This window comes from Cydia strobilella, chromosome 22 (genome assembly GCF_947568885.1).
Source record: "Cydia strobilella chromosome 22, ilCydStro3.1, whole genome shotgun sequence".
In the NCBI taxonomy this organism is placed as follows: Eukaryota; Metazoa; Arthropoda; class Insecta; order Lepidoptera; family Tortricidae; genus Cydia; species Cydia strobilella.
This window is the reverse complement of record NC_086062.1, coordinates 1,427,865-1,448,359: the sequence shown is the minus strand read 5'-3', so window position 1 is coordinate 1,448,359 and position 20,495 is coordinate 1,427,865. Positions and strand designations below refer to the sequence as shown.

At 38.7% G+C, this 20,495-nt stretch overlaps 1 protein-coding gene and 1 long non-coding RNA gene across 2 annotated transcripts in view; one reads left to right on the top strand and one right to left on the bottom strand.

The window, feature by feature from the left end:
• LOC134751553 (uncharacterized) overlaps positions 1-20,495 on the top strand; it is a 238,986-nt gene that overhangs the window by 161,684 nt on the left and 56,807 nt on the right. The window lies entirely within an intron of this gene.
• Positions 1-20,495, bottom strand: part of LOC134751552 (microtubule-associated serine/threonine-protein kinase 3) — a 108,486-nt gene that overhangs the window by 76,657 nt on the left and 11,334 nt on the right. Inside the window, exons 2-3 of the mRNA XM_063687009.1 lie at positions 10,188-10,273; positions 9,488-9,562 (exon numbers count right to left, since the gene is read on the bottom strand). Coding sequence (XP_063543079.1) covers positions 9,488-9,562; positions 10,188-10,273 — 161 coding nt within the window. The remainder of the gene's footprint in view (positions 1-9,487; positions 9,563-10,187; positions 10,274-20,495) is intronic.

The window sequence follows — 20,495 nt, the reverse complement described above, 5'->3', positions numbered from 1 at the left end:
CTTAAACTAAGGCGACTGAGTGCCGAAGTTATACTTAAAGGTTAACTGAAAGAGATCCCTCAAAGGGATAAGTTCGCCTCTGTACTTAGCTTTTCCTAATTGTAAGTTACCTTTATTATGTTTTGTACAATAAAGAGATAACTACTTTTAAGATGGAGATTATTACACCAATTTAGATTTCATTAAGGTTAGATTGTAACCATGGGCAGTGGCGGGTTATATTTTCCAACTTTTAAGAAACTTTCCGAAACTTGTACATTTGCAAGTACACTTCATAACTCATAATCATAACGCACACATTTATTGTCTATAGCACACACACATATCACACTTCCCAATAATATTAAGCAATTTGACATGTAATAATTATTTATGGAATTTTGTAATATGTAATTTAGTGTAATTTTAATTGTGTGTTTCTATGAAAATATTTTAATTTGTGGTTTTTCAAGTAGACACACTACTATTTAAACTACCCACAAGCCTTCGGGAATTGTCATATACTTGGAAAATTTCGACCCATGCCACCGTGGCCGGATAGCCGAGCGGTTCAGGCACCTGTCCGGTAAACGGGGTACGCTGGTTCGATTCCAGCTCTGGACACTGGAGGCTTTGGTCATTTTTTCCTTCGTATATGACATTTATTTCAGTTTATAGTGTAATTTAGAGTAGTTTTAGGATATTTTTTATTTTAGGATAGTTTTTGCTCGTTATTATTTTTTCTTGCTGTGAATGCTTGCTTTGGATGGCATTCTTAAGTATATCTCAATTAGCATTTGCTGGGACGTCAGTCTTTCGTGACCACAGCTAGTGCAACCTAGTTGAAACGTCGGAAAAAAGATAAAATAATAAAATTTAATCGCGTGAGACCCGGTAATGACATTAATTATTCTTAAGTAATCATCATCATCATCATCATGTCAGCCGATAGACGTCCACTGCTGGACATAGGCTTCCCCCAAGGCTCGCCACTCCGACCGATCCTGTGCCGCTCGCAACCACCGAATTCCCGCGACCTTCACCAGGTCTTAAGTAATACCAAAAAAGAATTAAAATAAATAAATAAATGCGATGATTTAATACCTACCACTTAAGTACTTTTTATATCAATATTGAATGCTGTCTGTTTAGTGTGCCTATTAAATAAAAGAACATAACAGACTTGACCTAATGAACTAGACCACAATGCCTAAGGCACAGTTACACGTCACTTTCCTTGTGTAACGCTTGAACAATCTCGTTTAAACAATGTCAGCACCAATGAGATACTTAATTAATTTATTATCGTACAATCAGGTCTCAGGCCTCAATGTTTAAATGCCAGCTGGTGATACAAATGTTTTTGCTTCTGAGTTCTGGCGCGAGATTTCTGCTGAACTGACAAAATACGCCAGCTTTCGTGAATTAAAGGCATGTTCACCTAATTTTCTATATCTTCGCGGCAAGGAGAGGTTAAAGAAGCTATGGTTATTCTGATTGATTAATGTGCCTATATTTGTATTGTATGTTGCTTTATATTTTTCTACTTCTTTCCAATTTTTAGTGTATTTTCCCCATTCCTTTTTGTGTAATATATTATATGTTTATCCTATTAATTTTGTATGTATTTATATCCTTTATCTTTCTGGTACCTTGTTGTACATTTTGCTACATTTGTCACCCTCTTTTCACTTTCTCCTCTCATCTACTCAAAAGGTTAACTGGAAGAGATCCCTCAAAGGGATAAGTTCGCCTTTGTACATCTTATTATTTGTACCATGTAATTTTTAATGTGTATATTTGTACAATAAAGAGTTTACTACTACTACTACTAATTTTTGTTGGTGAATGATGATGATGAATAGAATATAATGATTGCCATGTTTCACAAAATGAGTAATAGTTATAGCGCATATCAATTACTTTAATTGTGGAATAGACGCCTTTGTTTCGTTACCACTTGTCATCATAATACCTAACTAACATAACCTTTTTAGGGTTCCGTACCCAAAGGGTAAAAACGGGACCCTATTACTAAGACTCCGCTGTCCGTCTGTCTGTCACCAGGCTGTATCTCATGAACCGTGCTAGCTATCACGGTTATAGCTAGACAGTTGAAATTTTCACAGATGATGTATTTCTGTTGCCGCTATAACAAATACAAAAAAAATACGGAACCCTCGGTGCGCGAGTCCGACTCGCACTTGGCCGGTTTTTAATAACGGCAACGCACTTCCAACCCTCTGGTGTTGCAGGTCTCCATGGGCAACGGTTAACTAACCACCAAGGGATTCGTCTGCTCGTTTGCCTCCTATATTGTGACGTTTTAAACTAAAAGGTGCTACATTGTCGGTAAAATACCTACCTTTTTGGTTGAAAATGGCGCTATTGTTGGCTTGTACAAATGTTTGTGAACTCGACTGTACCGTCGCACGCGCATGCGTTGCCTGCACCGCAGCCACAACAACATTGAATTATGTTACTTGTACTCGTAAATAATGATATCACTGAGCTATCACTTATTTTTAACTACCACTTGACCTCAGAGTCGATTTATTTTGATTTGTCTGTAACGTATACGTATAAGGTTGTTGACCGTTCATCATCATCATCATCATCATCAGCCAGTGGCGTAACAAGTGCCCCAGGCGCCATCCAGGGGGGGGGCAAAATGGGCAAACGGCAGCAGAAGGGAAACTTTTGTCAGTCGTCAGGGGGCGCAAATTTGGTGACTGCCCCGGGCGCCATATCCTCTAGCTACGCCCCTGTCATCAGCCTACTCTCGTCCACTGCTGGACATAGGCCTCACCTATTGCATGCCATTGAGCACGATTTGCGGCAACTCTGATCCAGCTCTTGCCAGCCACCTTGCAAAGGTCATCGCTCCATCTTGTTTGAGGGCGTCCTATGCTACGTTTTCCCTTGACGTAGAGCAAATCTAACGGCGCGATTCGGAAAATGAATTAGAGATTCACTAGATATGAAATAGTAAAGATATGTGACGCCCCACGGGTAAAGGTACCTTATGGCGGTTGTAGTTTACGCTATTATTAACGCCGCTTCAATTAATATTGCCGCAATAATTACGCGACGCTATGCGACGTAAGCGCCAGCCACCATAATGTACCTTTTGCCGTGAAATGTCACATATCTTTACTATTTCATATCTAGTGAATCTCTAATTCATTTCCCGAATCGCGCCGTAAGTATATTTCTAATTGAAATATGAATATTGTTTATTAGTTAATCGCTTAGGACCACTTGCACCATCCCACTAACCCGGGGTTAAGCGGTTAAACCGGTAACCCAGTGTCAAATTGTACTGGTAACCATGGTAACTCCACTCCCGGGTTCGTGGAATGGAGCAAGTGGCGCTTAATCGTTTCGATTTTTTTTTATACCACGTCGGTGGCAATCAAGCATGAGCATTAAATGATTTGTTGTCATTTTGAAGCTTTCAAAATACATTGATACTGAATGTACATTTTACTTCACATTGGGCCTTACAAGCTTTAACAAGAAAGAGATTAATTTTACATCAATCCAAGTAATCATAATGAATTGTATGGCATTCCAGGCTGAACGGCGTTATATTTTCATCGATATAAAATATGTATAAAATAAGAGTAATATGCAATCCATAATTATTTAAGTAAGTACCCTGTTTGATCGCAGACAGCCGTGGAAATATCTGTAACTCACAAATATATCTGCATTCGTGGTTAGTAAATAAACATAGTAATTACTGCACTATGTATTACAATGTGAGTTTATGGAACTATCGTTGCATTATAAATGAATTGCTCACTTCAATCTAATGTTTAGATGTAATTAACAATATTAACATTAGACACGGAAATATATGTATAAATGTTACTTTTTATCTTTTTTTAAATATCATTACCGGGTCTAACGCACATTACTTATGTGTACAAAACGCGAGAGTTTAAAGTGTTATACCTTTTTAGGGTTCCGTACCTCAAAAGGAAAAAAACGGAACCCTTATAGGATCACTCGTGCGTCTGTCTGTCTGTCTGTCCATCAGACACAGCCTATTTTCTCCGAAACTACTGGACTAATTAAGCTGAAATTTGCTACACATATATAAGTTTGTGACCCAAAGATGGACAAGTAACGTAAACAAATTAATTGTAAACATGGGGGCCACTTTTAGGGGGTAAATGAGAAAATTAAAAAATAAAAATTTTCAAAATATATCGTGTTATAATGAAAGAGCTCATTGTGAGAATCTCAAATATATTTTTTTATAATTTTAGGATTAACAATTTAGAAGTTATTCAAGAAAATAGTAAAAAAATGACCATTCTCCCCCTTTATCTCCGAAACTACTGGGTCTAAAATTTTGAAAAAAATACACAAAATAGATCTTTACCTATACATTACAGGAAAACCTATTAGAGATTGCAGTCAAGCGTGAGTCGGACTTAATTACTTAGTTTTTGATCCGACCCCCACGGGTTTTTTAAAGACATTTCACTCACGTTTCACATAAAAAATACATTGTTTAAATTGTGTAATGTACGGAACCCTTGGAACGCGAGTCCGACTCGCACTTGACCGGGCTTTATGTTATTACCCTACTTTGGTGTCCCACTGCTGGGCAAAGGTCTCCCCTCGTTTTCTCCACTCGACCCTGTCATCGGCATTCACGGAACACCATAGACGGTGCAGGCCGGGGTTCAGGCGGACCGAAAAGGAGATGGCGGGACGACTTGGACGCATTCTACCCCAAATGGTGGAAAAATGCTTTATATCTAATCGACAAAAAATATTTACATTTGTGACCATATAAAATATACATATAAAATAGTTCATTTCATAAAGAATGTATATTAGTTCGATAAAATTATACTTATCGTGTTGCGCTTTGGTGTAATTTTAACATGTATTGTGCACATAATCCGGTGACAATACAAATATGTATGTTATGAGAAAGGAGGCATAATTTTTACGAATAGGTATATGTATAAGGTGTTTTATTTAAATACGCAATTTTGAATAACTCAATTATTCAGATATTATCACGTTCGACACAATTTAATGTTTAGAAATTCGATAGCAAATTTTAGCCTTCACCTAAATTTACGCAACTAGTAAAAACAAATCAAAACACGATTTTATTTTTAGGGTTCCGTACTCAAAGGGTAAAAACGGGATCCTGTTACTAAGACTCCACTGTCCGTCTTTCTGTCACCAGGCTGTATCTCATGAACCGTGATAGCTAGACAGTTGAAGTATTCACAGATGATGTATTTCTGTTGCCGCTATAACAACAAATACTAAAAAGTACGGCACCCTCGGTGGGAGTGGGCTCCGACTCGCACTTGTCCGGTTTTTATTTGAATGTATTGATCACACTTATTTATTTTATTAGTTACTAGCGACCCGCCCCGGCTTTGTACAGGTGCAATGCTGATGTATTATTCATATAAACCTTCCTCTTAAATCACTCTATCTATTTAAAAAAAAAACCGCATCAGAATCCGTTGCGTAGTTTTAAATATTTAAGCATACATAGGGACAGACAGACAGTAGGAAGCGACTATGTTTTATACTATGTAGTGATTCTTATTACACCCCCAACTCGTCGTCGAATCGACTATACATTATCCACTCCGTATTTAATTAAAATCAGACAAATAACAAAAATCCAAATCTAAACATTGTATGCAAAGCAAAGTGTAAACAAAAAGATAGAAACAATAAACATTTGTGGAATCTATGGTCATTTGACAAGTTTAAACATAAGCCATGTCCGCATCTAAAATTGTGTGCATCTACTGCATAATAGTGTAAACACACTTAAGGGGCCCACTGACTATCAGTCCGCCGGACGATATCGGCCTGTCAGTTAGAACAAAAATTTGACAGCTCCGAACAACCGACAGGCCGATATCGTCCGGCGGACTGATAGTCAGTGGGCCCCTTTAGTTATAACATATTATATAACATCCGTTGTTTGAAGGACGCGAACTGGTAGGACTAAGCTGGTTATACAACAACATATAATATCGTGAGATCATTATAAGCTATTAAATGGCAGTTTCAAATCATTTAAAAATCATACACTCGTATAATAGGGAATACTACGCGAAACTCTGACTAGGGGGGTAGGGGGCGCCACTACCACAATCTGAGGGTCTATCGCGAAACAAGAAAATCGAAATTTCGTTATCTAACATCTCTCTTGCATATTCGAGCGATAAAGAGGCAGATAGCGAAATTTCAGATTCGCGTTTCCCGGTAGATCCTCTGTAAACAAACCGCCTTGATGCATCAATGTCATATTTTAATATCTCTGAAAACTTGTCAAAAACCTGTTAAAGGTACAGTATGTATAAGTTACTCTATGGTTTACTAAAAAGGCTAGTGCTGGACTGGTGGCAGAACATTGCAGTAATATCCCCTATTGTCAATTTTTATTACAAGCCTTTATTTAAGTTGCAATGTTTTATCATCATCTTCCTCGCGTTGTCCCGGCATTTTTGCCACGGCTCATGGGAGCCTGGGGTACGCTTGGCAACTAATCCCAAGAATTGGCGTAGGCACTAGTTTTTACGAAAGCGAAGTTTAAGTTGCAATGTTTTATGTTAGAAAAAAATCTTGCAAGCTAATTTCCATTATTCGTTTGAGCTGAAACATTTCTCTCTTGTCGAAATATATAAGTCTCCCTTCTTATATTTTAAGAAGTAATTTATTTTAAATCATAATTTGCAATTGCGTATATTGTGTAACAAGCAATTGCGGTTATACACTGAGTACTTGAGTAGGTAAGGTACATATTTAGTAAACAAATATCAACACAGCCAGGCGCCGGCGCGGTGCGAAATTGATTGCTTACTTTCTCGATTGTGTTATTGCTAAAGTTAAAACAACCTTGCTCTTGCCTTGTTCGAATACTTTCTCGTATATTATTTTTTGTGTAGTAAAAGAAAACATAAATCTTAGAAAAAATGTTACAATGATCGTACGATATCAGCATCGTTTGTCTTACGTTTATTTCTTCGTATCTTTCTGTATTCGTCACTCGTTCTTTATTCGTCTTGCCCAAGCTGACACTCTTTAATAGAGAAAGATAGTCCTATTGCGATTCCTATAAGAGGAAAGAGAAAATAGTGCCATGCTTTATCCTTATCACCGACCGGGTGGCATCTTAGGTAGGAGGCGATGGCGAAATACCAAAATTTATAAGAGTGAAAGAGGAAAAATCCTATGCTGCCCAAATTTTATATGAATATTCTTTCTCTTATCCCCGGTCGCTCGGTGGCGCGTCTATAACTACTTGTATATACTATGTCTATGGTGTTGCCGGATGCCAGGAGTGCGAATCTCCTCGCTTCGAACAAACTCGACTCCATTCGGCTCAGCATTGCTCCGTAGGGTTTGCACAACTTGACGTCCCTTTGCGTGCGCGACCACAGATAAAGATAATGCCCTGAATTTTGACAAACCTAAATAGCCGAAAGGGATAGTGCCATATATTAGAAAGGGACATCATGGTTCGACCCTGAACCGCTGTCAAACTTCGGTTTTGTAGGAAGTTTCCTTTCTGTACGGTAGTACTATTATTTATTCTGTGCCGATGCTTGCTTGTCATTAGTCATTACCTTCTTTGGTCAAAGTCCGTCAACTTCCCACAAGTTGCAAGAGTTAATAAGTTTTTTTCGTTTTTCGTCACATTAGCTTAGTCTGAATCTATAGCAGGTTAAAAATCTATACAAATGTCAACAAACGTAATGCCAGCACCACACTTCGCTGTATTTGGCAAATATTCGTGTAATTCGTGTTGCGTCCCTTTTGTTTCGTATGTCAAAGGAAAGAGATGCAACACGAATATTTGCCGAATAAGGCGAAGTGTGGTGCCAGCATTAGTCTAATGCAATAGAACTGTTCCTATATACGTGTTATATAATCTAATACGATTAATACATATTACGTAACCGATAGCTTAATGAAGCCTCATATCCGATCGGATTAAGCTGAGGCCAAGACATCTAGACTGGACGTTAAGGTCAGTTTTACCTTGACAGTGACATTGTGATAATGATATCATTATCACAATGTCACTGTCTGTATGCAAAGAAATGCTTATGCATTTCTTTGCTATTTCCTGATGATTTACGCAAGTTCGAATTGCCCCATTTGCATCTGACTTGTTTTTAGGGTCCCGTACCCAAAGTATAAAAACGGGACCCAATTACTAAGAATCCGCTGTCTGTTTCTCTGTATGTCTGTCACCAGGCTGTATCTCATGAACCGTGATAGCTAGACAGTTGAAATTTTTACAGATTATGTATTTCTGTTGTCGCTATAACAACAAATACTAAAAAGTACGGAACCCTAGGTGGGGGAGTCCAGCTCGCACTTGTCCGGTGTTTTTCATTGCTGTCATTCTACTTATAGTTTCTCCATAAATGTATAGTTGTGATAACCGCTTTTTTTTACAAGTTTTTGTTGCTTTACTATCAAAATTGTTACCATAAACTGGTTATGATTTTAAAAAAGATTATAAGAATTGAAGTATCAAACTTAATTAAATATTTGCCAAGTTTACTTGGAAAATGAATCCCAAGTATGTGTGTATAAAATTACAATATTGACCTCGGGAGTAGCCGTGAGCACTTTTGTTTAATAATTCAACAACAGCTGCCTTTTGGCTATGGATTCTGGAACTCGGAGGATAAAATAATAAAAACCTATTGATTTTATTTTATTTTAATAATAGAGGTGCCAAGATATAAAGTTTTATGAGGTGCAGCGGCGGTAGCACGGTCGCATTTTTATCGCCTGTCACCATGCATATCACGTTCTAACTAAGTGCGAAAGTGACAGACATAGTGACAGGCGATAAAAATGCAACCATGCTGCCACCGCATCAGGATGAATACGCAAGTACTATAGAAGACATTGGCGGTGAACCAGTTCAGATTTTTTTTACCTCAATCCTTATAAGCGAGCTAAACTCCGCCTCCCATAGAGATAACCAATTACGATGCATTTAAGAGTCTTTATCTTCATAATTAAAAGGGTAAAAGCAGGTAATGAGACAAACAATAGGTAGTAAGGACTAAGGACAGTTTATTAGTTGTTGTTTAGGCTGAGTTTCGCCTCCCCATAAAGATAACCAATGAGGATGTATTTTGGATTCCTTATCTTAGTTTGCGAATGCCGTCCGTCACAACAACAATGGATGGCAATAAACTTTACCTAACCTTTTTTTTCAATACCTACTTTTTTAAGTGCCATGCTATTTGGTCTTCACTTTTATGCTATCGCCTGACCGCCCGCAAGACGTTTAAACGATTTTTGCCCTTAAGGTGGTTCACCGCCAATGTCCGCGATTGTACAACTAATTCTGTTAAGTTTTTGTAACAAATAAAATTCCAACAGGAATTCTGATAGAAAGGTTCTTATTACACATGAAGGATGGAAAGCCACAAATATCGATTGATTGATTGAGGTACACAAGTACATTTAAATGACTTACCACAAGAGAGAGCCTGTGGTGCGGCGGCGGCGGCGGCAAACGCGACGGACGCCGGGACACCGTGCATGACTCTTTCTGCAACCAGACAGTTCCAGTATAGTAACGTTTCATCATCGCCAGCCTAAATAAATATAGGTACGTCCTACTACGGAGCACAGGGCACAGGCTGCCTCGCATTAAACCCTTAACTCGACAACATCCAAAATACTGGTGGAGGTTTGCGCCGCGACAGAGACAAACAAGCGTCTCCTGTCTCTGTCCCTTGTCTTGCTCGCGAACTGTCGCTTACATGTTGCCTACCGTCAAGTGACGGTCGCGGTCTTCTGCTTCTGTCTCGGTTGCTTATTTCTGTCGCGGCGCGAACCTCCACCTTAAGGGGGCGTCCAACAAAGAAATCTCAAAATCCCCTCACGTAAGGACGCCCCCTAACCTCTGACCCTCTTTTTTTGAAGGGCCACTCCACATCCACACCAACGTATCCCGAGCCTTGGCGTCTAGTCAACACTACGGCCGCTGCTTGATGCAACGTCGGCGCAACTTTACTACCAATCTGAAGTCATTAAAGTCAACGGGCCGCCGCAGGGCGAGGTATTTAATTGTCAATTCTGCATGAAAGCTTATTATGTGTCGTGATATCAAAACTGAGTGTAGGTATGTAGGTAGGTAATAATTACATATACAAACTTAAATTTAAACTTACCACGTGGACGGATAGAGTCGGCGCGGACTTCCCGAGCGCGGACCGTCGCATGCGCACCAAATTGGTGCGCGCCGTTTTGCCCGCATCTGCGACAAACGAAATGACAGATTAGATAATTATACAAGTTATACAACGCTTGACATGCAGAAAACCCGACTTTTCACGTATTATTGCATTTGTAAAGAGTGTTATATTGCAAACGAGAGCTTGAATTAAAATCCCCGCTTATTAAAATTAAATGCAGTAGGGTTAGCACAGGAGCGACGCGACAGTGTCTCGCCCGCGACATAGACTACCCTTTCCTCTCTAATTAATACAGTTAGAAAAAGATGGGCAGTTACTCTCTCGGCGCTCCTGCGCTAAGCCTACAGATTAGGTATAGGGAATTATACAATATTGACGTTCTTCGCAGGTGTAAGGTTTTATCATGATTCTATTCATAGTCATGGCGATATTAGAGTTTGCGGAAAGCACTGCCATTTGATCTCTCAACTTAGGTAAACTGGACCCCTATTAGTCCACTAGTACATACTGTACATAGTCTAACTTCGTTATAATGTACTAGTGGACTAAACTAGTCTATAACAAGTTCTCCGCCCGGAGGCCTCTAACTAGATTTAGCGAATAAACGAGTAAACATGTTAGGTAACGTTACATAACGAAGGGAAAGCTGTTGATAAACATTCAATCGATAAAACACAAATAAATATGACATTTTCAACCAAAAGGTACCACATTGTCGCTTGTCAATAAGGTTGATTTCAAATTGAAGCTGTATGGAAATAGCGCCTTATTAACAACTGACAATAAGTACCCTTTTGATTGAAAATGGCACAAATGTCAATCCATTACATCACTGGCTAATACATTTTGTCTGATTTGCAAAATGTCACTTTCGCAAAATATTTCTAAATTACGCTTATTACTTACATTTTGTGGTAAGATATAGTAAACTTATCATTTTGAAAACCTAAAGCGACAACCGGCCGTCTGTCTGTCCGTCTGTCACCAGGCTGTATCTCATGAACCGTGATAGCTATACAGTAGTAGTAGTAGTAGTAAATCACTTTATTGTACAAAACAAAAATTGTTAACATGAAATTCATATAACACACACAGTTGAAATTTTCACAGGTGATGTATTTCTGTTGCCGCTATAACAACAAATGTGTCGTTCTCAAGTAAAAGGTACCACATTGTCGCTTACCACAAGGACGCTCTGACAGGTTATTCGTATAGAGATGCAAGCAAATTTCACCCTTATGGTAAGCGACAATGTGGTACCTTTTACTTGAGAACGACACAAATTCTCAGTATTCTATTAGTTTTAATTTTGTAGGTAGTTAGAGTTTTGAATGATTCACGGTTAGTTTCACTAGACTTATATTGACCGGGAGCTCACAAATAATACAAAAGGTAATCAATCACGGTCTATATCCCGGTCAATATAAGTTTTGTAGGTAGTTTTTAAATAGTTTTAGGTCATATTTTATTATAATGTAACTTTGTTAGTTAAGTTATTTTTCGGTTTTAAATAAAACAACAAATACTAAAAACAGAATAAAATAAATATTTAAGTGGGACTCAAACGTGATTTTTTGCCGTTTTTTTGCGTAATGGTACGGAACCCTTCGTGCGCGAGCCCGACTCGCACTTGGCCGGTTTTTTTAAAAGCTACAAGTTACCAGTTCACAGGTTTAAAACGGTGTTTACGACTTGTAAATTTGTAAGCTGTAGTCGTTGGCTGGACCTACTCGTACTAAATATCGCCCACACTGTTAAAATTTACTGTCCATCAGTAAACCTTATCACAAAAGGCATAAGGTCCAAAGCTGGACTGTCGAGTGTTGCTGTTTGTACATCAACAGAGCATCTATTACCTAAACGTCAAAATGCATGTTCTGATATTTTTGAGCACGTTGGCTGCTTCGATATATCTGATGACTGTACTGTACCACAGAATAAGTAATAGTATTATCATACAGAACGGCCACGCACCGCCCCGCCCCGACTCGAATTACCTCACCCCGCGACAGCAGATTGACGGCCGTTTGCCGGCCGCTCAGTACTGTTTTTAAGCAACTTACTCACACAATGACGCATGCCGCGTGTACAGACGTGCCGTTCATACATAGAAACGCAAGTGATTTTTGATGTATAGCGTGTCCGCCCTGTGACTGTACTAAACGCGACACGTGGCTACATACCGCACTGTTACATAAGCGAAGTATTTCTATTTATCAACGGAAACACGCGACTTTGCTCCAGTGGCCCATTTATTATGATCTCGGAATCCCACTCGATCTTAAGCGATACCCACTCACAACTATTTTAAGATTTGTCTATCTATTTACTTGTATTTATTCCGCGGAGTATACAGTGTGGAAAAAAATTATGGGCCCTGGAGGGAAAGTTCCTTAAAACCTTATCTCAGGAATCATTTATTTTTATTTTTTAAAGAATCAAAAATGCATGCAGTTTTTTTTTATTCGTTTGTCTTGCCCGTCATCACTAGTTAGAAACAGAAAATAAAACAACATGCCCACCAAGTCTTTGTCAAAACATCACGTGTTTATTTAAATATCTACCTATTTATAAACCTAATTCATTTTAAAACGCATTATTTACCCATTCTGTTACGAATGGCAAATATATATATAGTCCTCCTCATCGATTTCGATGACGGCGACCCAAGCAATTACGGATTACGGCTGTTGACTGTACTAAACGTGCCACGTGGCTATTGGCAAAGATAGATATAACTCCGTAATAGATGGATACAGTCTAAGGAAAAAACGTGCCTCGAAAATCAAGAAAATTTGATTCTCGTTCAGAGTGCGCTACTAGCTTTGGCCAACTGTCGTATAGATGGCGTTGACGGTTTCGTTTGTTATTTAACAATTTTAACGCATATCAGTGAAAGAACATGGGTCAAAATCATAAAAATAATTAATGCAAATAAAAAAAAACATTTATCCATATTTAAATACATTTTATCGTATTTTTATAAATCATCATTTTTAGTTTTAAAGTGTATCGACAGATGGCAGTGAATTTACTGGGGTTACAAAATTTACTATGACAGTACCGCTCTAGTATAAGTTACTTTATGCTAGTGGCTATATACCACCTCTAATGTGGCTGGCCAGGCCTAACTCTTTTGCACGTGTTACAACAAAGTTGGCCAGACGTATACATACGCGTAGTAGGGATTCGGTCTCTCTTATTATATACCAATACAATGTATAAATACCGTAAAATGGGGTGAGTAGGAGCAAAACTGACATTCAAACCTCGATAACATTTTATTTGTACATATGCAAACTGAATGGTGTATATAATGAATGGTGTAAATTTAATTTTTAATAACACCATCAGTACTGCTGGTTCGGCTGCGGAGTATGCGGCCAAACAGAAGGATTTAAAGTACTCTGCCTTGGAACCAACGTATGAGTTCATACCGGTGGCGGTGGAGACTGCAGGATCTTGGGGTACGGAGGCTAAGGAGTTTGTGTGGCAATTGGGTCGGCGACTAAGAGAAAGGGGTTGCGATCCCTGCTCCGGATCGTATCTGGTCCAACAGATTTCCTTGGCAATTCAACGGGGCAACGCTGCCAGTGTCATGGGGACTTTTGGACCGGCTACGATCCGAAGTGGGGACTTGGCCTAGTTTAAATTAGTGTTTAAGATTGACAAAGCCTGTTGCGGATTATATCATTTGTTAGTAGGTGACGAAGCCTGTAGCTGATTTATTGTTGTAAGCACTTGACGAAGCCTGTATGTTTAATTTAATTTAAAATTTGTAAGACATTTTTTTGATTTGTATCTATTAATTTATTAAATAATGTTATGTAAATACCTTGTCATGACGATCATAATATAAATTCATGTAGATTAGTCTAGCATAATATGAGAATAAATATCTAATCTAATCTAATTTAATAAGTGTTCCGGACATTTGTATTTTAGTTTTTATTTTATTTTGATGTTTCATGTTTCAATCATCATCATCATCATGTCCATCATGATCATGTTTCATGTTGTTGTTGTTATTTTGGGTAGTTCCATTTTATAACTTTGACGATAAACAGGAAATCCCACCTCACCCCGTAGTCCCTTGTAATTGGGGTGAGATGGGTTTTCATACAAAGGTGATTTTGTAAGATTGTTGGATCGATTTTTTTTATTATGAGTATTACTATAGCTCCATTTTAAATTGGAATACATTATTTTTGTAACAGTAGCCCTTAAAATACCATGTCACCCCCCCTTTCATCCCTTCTCTCCCCATTCATAACCCAGCTCTCCCCGCGAACCCTACTCACCCCATTTTACGGTACTGAGAAAATTGAATATAAACCTACAGTCAAGGAATTTGATTTCTGTGGCACTTCGTGCAGAATGGAGGGCCTTGGTGCACAAAATGACGACCTCATGTGGTCGCGACCCTCAGCCATGAGGAACCGAGCAAGAAGATGAACAATAATATCTTATTTAATTTTGATACTAGTCACGTGCCACCAAAACAAGGGGCTGGCAAACTGTTGGTAAATATTAATGCGCGCGATACTATGCTATCTGGAAATAAAATAAAAGGTACTAATTCCCACAGATATAAATATACTATAGATGACGCAAATGCATCTACTTCGCGTATCCGAACCCCGACCAACCGTCGTGGTTTACCGTCGCTCTTGACAAACCACGCGCGTCAGTTGTTGCAGCCGGACCTCCGTGAAAACTTAAGAAATGCTTCGTTGCGTGCTAATTAACTACAACAGCCCAAACATTGCGAGCAGGTGCTAAAGGCAAGAACATATTTCCTGTCACAGGTAAGTAACTATAAAATTATATTATGAAAAAGTCGGCACGCTTGGTTTCAATACAAATCGTGATATTTGCGTCATCTAGCGTTTAACCTCTAGCCGCCCAGACGTCAAGACTTGCCAAGACAAATGCAATTTTGATTTGTCAAAACCAAGATTCAAATTAGAACGGAACAGAGTCCTTTTTATAGGTCTCTGGGCGGCTAGAGGATTAAATCAGTACTAACTCCCCACTTAAGAGGCCGGTGTCGATTTTAGTCGCAAAAATGTAAAATTGATAGATTTAGTCGATGAAATTGTATACCTTTTGTTACCAAATTGAAATAACAAGTACTGGTTTCTATTAGCACGTCTTCTTATCTTGCCTTTTATCAGATCAATTTTTTGAAAACAGACTCACTAAATTAGTAATGATTTTTTTTCTGAAGGACGCTTAGATAAACGCGCGTAAAGCACTGATTTTGTCGCTCTTATTTGTAAATTTCGTACAGTTTGGACTGCTGAAAATGATAAATTTGTATTACACATATTCTGTACTTGACTTTTATCAGATTACTTTTTTGTTATATGACTTAGAGTTCGAGGAAATGAAAGTTAAACGAATTCAATTTTCTCCAGAAATTACTTCAAAAGAAGTGACAATTTCTCCGAAAATCTACTTAATTTCAATGTAATTTTGATACCTAAACAATCTACAACATTTGCTGAAACTATTCTTATACATCAATTTGTATAATTTACCACCATAATTTTTTGATGAATTTTTAAAAACTGCCCCTTCTCTTCATATATTACCGGTGACGCACGCTCGCGACCTCATTATTAAAAGGCATGATGAGAAAACGTGCTAATAGAAACCAATACTTGTTATTTAGATATTACGTAACAAAACGTGTATAATTTCAACGACTAAATCTATCAATTTTAAATTTTTGCTCCAAAATCGACTACGGCCTCTTAATTGTATGACAATTTGTCTACAAACAGCAATAAACAGTAATATTTACATAACCGATGTTTACTATGCACGGGCGGACACGCCCACTAAAGACTAAAGTGTATAAATAGACGCATGCGGACAACGCTTATGTTAAAACATTCCTTGCACGTAGGGTTGCCATACGTCCGGATTTGTCCGGACATGTCAGGATTTTTGAACCTCTGTCCGGATTGCGGCCGGACTTGGCAAGTGTCCGGATTTTTAGGAAAGACCTCACGATACAGTACATCGCAGAGCGCAGCGCGTGAAGCGCGTCGCCGGGGCGTCGTTCAAGCTACGCCAAATCTCTGTTACAAGAAATGTCCGGATTTTTAGGGTGATGTCAGGATTTTTATCAGGACATTTAATTCTTCCATATGGCAACCCTACTTGCACGTAAAGTATGCGAGTTTCGAAGTTGGCAAGGTTTCTAGAATACGCAAAACTACATTGTTCACGCAATTAAATTATTGGTCTAATGCGTTGCGGAATAAGTAGCCGCGAGTAATTTTAACCTTTGGTATACTTAGAAGCAGATCTGCTCCATATATGTGACGTTTTCAACCAAAAGGTACCACATTGTCGCTTGTCGATAAGGTTGATTTCTAATTGAAGCTATATGGAAATAGCGCCTTACTGACAAGCGACAATACCTTTACCTTTGAAAATGGCACACATATTCAACTTAAACATGAAGTTGTCAAGATTGCTATTTAAATTGCAATTTTTTGACAGGAGCATACGAAAGGATAATCGCCGATTAAATAAGCTGAATTTTACGATCAAATGATCAAAGTGTTCACAAATATCAGAACAGCCTGTATTATCAATCCGTTAAAGTGCATGTTTTTGAGCACCTCGGCCGTTCAGAAGTTTCTGATGGCGACTGTGCATGAAGGGTTACCTAGATACCTAGTGAACAAGACATAAATAGTTTACATTAATAAACAACCACATGCTTCGAGCAAAAGTGTAGCTAAGCCAAAATTGCCAAAGCTCTGGTTGATAGCAGAGTTAGCAACTTGGGTACCAGATTTAGCAACCTAAACGAAATGTTTCTCCGCTACGTTATACATGGTTATATACCTGTCAGTTGTATAAAAACGTCTTAAAGCAAATAAAACATAATTATCAGACACGTACGACACTACGACGTACGATGACACTTTTACTATACTTCCAAAAAGTAGTGTTTCAACTTTCTTAGATCATCTAAATTCCATCCATAGCAAAATAAAATTTACTATGGAGTTGGAAAAAGACTGTTCTCTCCCCTTCTTAGATGTATTGGTAAAAAGAAATCCTGATAACACCCTAGGTCGCACTGTGTATAGGAAACCTACTCATACTGATAGGTACTTAAATGGCAAATCGCATCACCATCCCAGTCAACTTGCTACAGTATGCAAATCTTTGTTTCAGAGAGCCCAGAGGATATGTGATGACCAGCACCTGGCCGCGGAGCTCCAGCATGCCAGGCGCGCGCTCCAGGAGAACGAGCTCAGGATACCGCGGGTCAACCAGAGATCCCACATTAAGATCCCCACAGTCGAGCGCAGGCCTGCCATTCTGCCTTTTGTCAGGGGGGTTACGGACAGGATCAGCCACATCTTGAAGCATGCTTCTATAAAAACATATTTCAAGCCAATGAAGAAGATGTCACAATTCCTGAGGCCTGTAAAATGCAATACCCATCTACAGATTACAGGAGTGTACAGGCTGGACTGTGAGTGTGGCCTATCATATGTCGGGCAGACGAAACGGAGCATTTCCACTCGGGTGAAGGAACACATAGCTGATGTCAAGCACCGTCGACCTAGGTCTGCAGTCTGTGAGCATGTCATGGATAAAGCCAATCACTCAATCAAGTTTGATAAGCCTCTGGTTCTTGCCAAGGAGAAGCGATACATACCCAGAATGGTGCGCGAGGCCATTGAGATTAAGAAATATCCAAACTTTAATAGGGAAGATGGCTTTTCTCTACCACCAGCTTGGGATCCTGTAGTCCATCAGATAAAGGAGCAAGCGAGACATAGACTGTGAGACCTTAGTGTTGGATGATGTTGGACATTCTGAATATAATATGTTTTGAAAAGATGTGTCCCGCCGAGTATGTTGCCGGTCCCATATTGGGATACCCTCCTACAATTTAGGAGGGAATTTAATCTTCTCGGGTCCGAGGTGTAGGGTTGGAGCCGGCGTAGTTTTTTTTTTTATTTTATTTTTTTATCACGTTTATATATATCTTTACTTGAAAATAATTGTAGTGTATAACTAGCCTTATGAACCGATTTTGCATGTACCCTTAAAGTTTATAGTCTATGATGGTTCATTATTTTTAGTATGTGGGTATTTTTGCATTTTGTAGTTTTCATCAGTCACCCGTTGACCACGAACGCTGTAAAGAGTTCGAAACGTCGGGATGTATTATTAATTCAATATACGCGATATAATCCGTTTTCATAGTTTTATTTCATAATTATCAGCTTGAGAATAAGTCGTACAAAACAAAGTCAGTATTGATTCAAGTGTAGTAATATTTAGACTAAATTCGTTCGTAATTGGTAAAGTTTCACCATTAACCAACTTCGTGGACAAGTTTGGCCGTGGCGTGTGGCCGTTTCACCGGAAAGGGAAACTAGTTGAAAATCGAAACTCAAACAAAGTTTTGCATTGAATAGTAATTTAACTGTTTGTTCATTCGTTTTCCGTAACCTTTTCTAAATTGGTTGTTTATACATAATAAACGTGATAAACACTAAAGCGGTTATCACAACTATAAATTTATGGAGAAACTATAAGAAGAATGACAGCAATGAAAAAAACCGGACAAGTGCGAGTCGGACTCGCCCACCGAGGGTTCCGTACTTTTTAGTATTTGTAGCAGCAACAGAAATACATCATCTGTGAAAATTTCAACTGTCTAGCTATTAAGGTTCATGAGATATAGCCTGGTGACAGACGGATAGACAGACAGACAGAATGGACAGTTACTGGACGACCCCTAATATTATGAACCTTCTTTTTGGTAAAAAAATACTGTGAAATCTTCTCGAATGTTGATGAGCTCACATAATACAACGAAGACAAAAACGTTTCCAGTTTCAGCAGCATCTGCGTCACTCCATTCCAATTTCCAACTCCTCAATCATAAAAGATTCTATACATACTTATAAAACACAGGGCATATGAGCTCTTATAGAGCTGGTGGTTAGCACCAAAATCAACATTAAGTCCTCGATTTTAAAAGGTCATTATGTACTTTAAGAAACATATTGCACATAAGATCTTATTGAGTTGGTGGTGATATACTTGCGTTAGCGCAAGTGGCCGGCGTCCAAATTGTTGTTTTTATACGCAAGTGTGTACACGAGTTTCAATTCAATTTCAATACAGTTCAATTAAGGTGAAGCTCTATCTTCACCACCTTGGGTCAGTCACGGATTAGCCACGTGGCAATAGCAAATGCCACGGGCCCCGCGCGTTGCGGGGCCCCGCGCACCTACGCATTGTGGCCGTAAAAAACCTAAGTTTCACTTCGTACACTTCGACCGACAAAATTAAAACAATCCATAGGCCCCATGATAGAATTTGCTACAGGCCCCGCGCTGGTTTAATCCGGCCCTGCCTTGGCCATGCATTCATTCCAGCGTGCAAAATATAAGCCGACATTTTAAAATATAGGAAATGTACCTAAGTGCATTTAGATTTTATTGTTGACCTAGTATGTACAGATTTACTTAATACTCTATTAGAAAATTTAGAAAATTGAAACGATGAAATCGACTGACATGTGAAAATTAAGCATATTATGTCCATTTCGCTAAACGATTTGGCTGTGCCGATAAAACGTCAACTTAGCATATTCAATTAAGGTAAAGCATTTAACATAAATGAAATTCAGCATATTCATATACTTAAACAATGTTATTTTCATAAACGCCCGCGTTATATTCGACCTTAAATATAAACGCGCAAGGTACAATTTTCTAAGTCAACTAACATGAAGATAAGATGTTTTGACAATGAAAGCCTTTTCGCATGTCATCGTCGTTGACAGACAGGTTCATTTAATCAACTTGACACTGTATTCAGACATTTCTAACATTCGCCAGTCACCATAGACCAGGAGCATATATCGTCAGTCATCGCCTACTGTGTCAGATGATAGTAGATGCTATCGTGTATTAAAAAAATTGTCAGCCGGTTGTATTGCGGTGGAAAGACCGTTAGTTGATGACATGAACATGTAAAACAATTTTTTTTTCAGTGATCGTCTCCCGATTGATAGTGTCAGATGATAATTGAGATGCTATTTTAAATTTAAAAAACCGTCAGCCGGTTGTATCGCGGTGGAAAGACCGTCAGCTGGTCACATGAACATGTAAAAAATACGCGCCTTCCTACCACTTATGTCCGCAAAGTATGCGTAATGCGTAATCCGTTTATTTAAAGGCCTGATGCAATGCTACATGCAAAGTTTCATGAGTTTGTTATCAATAT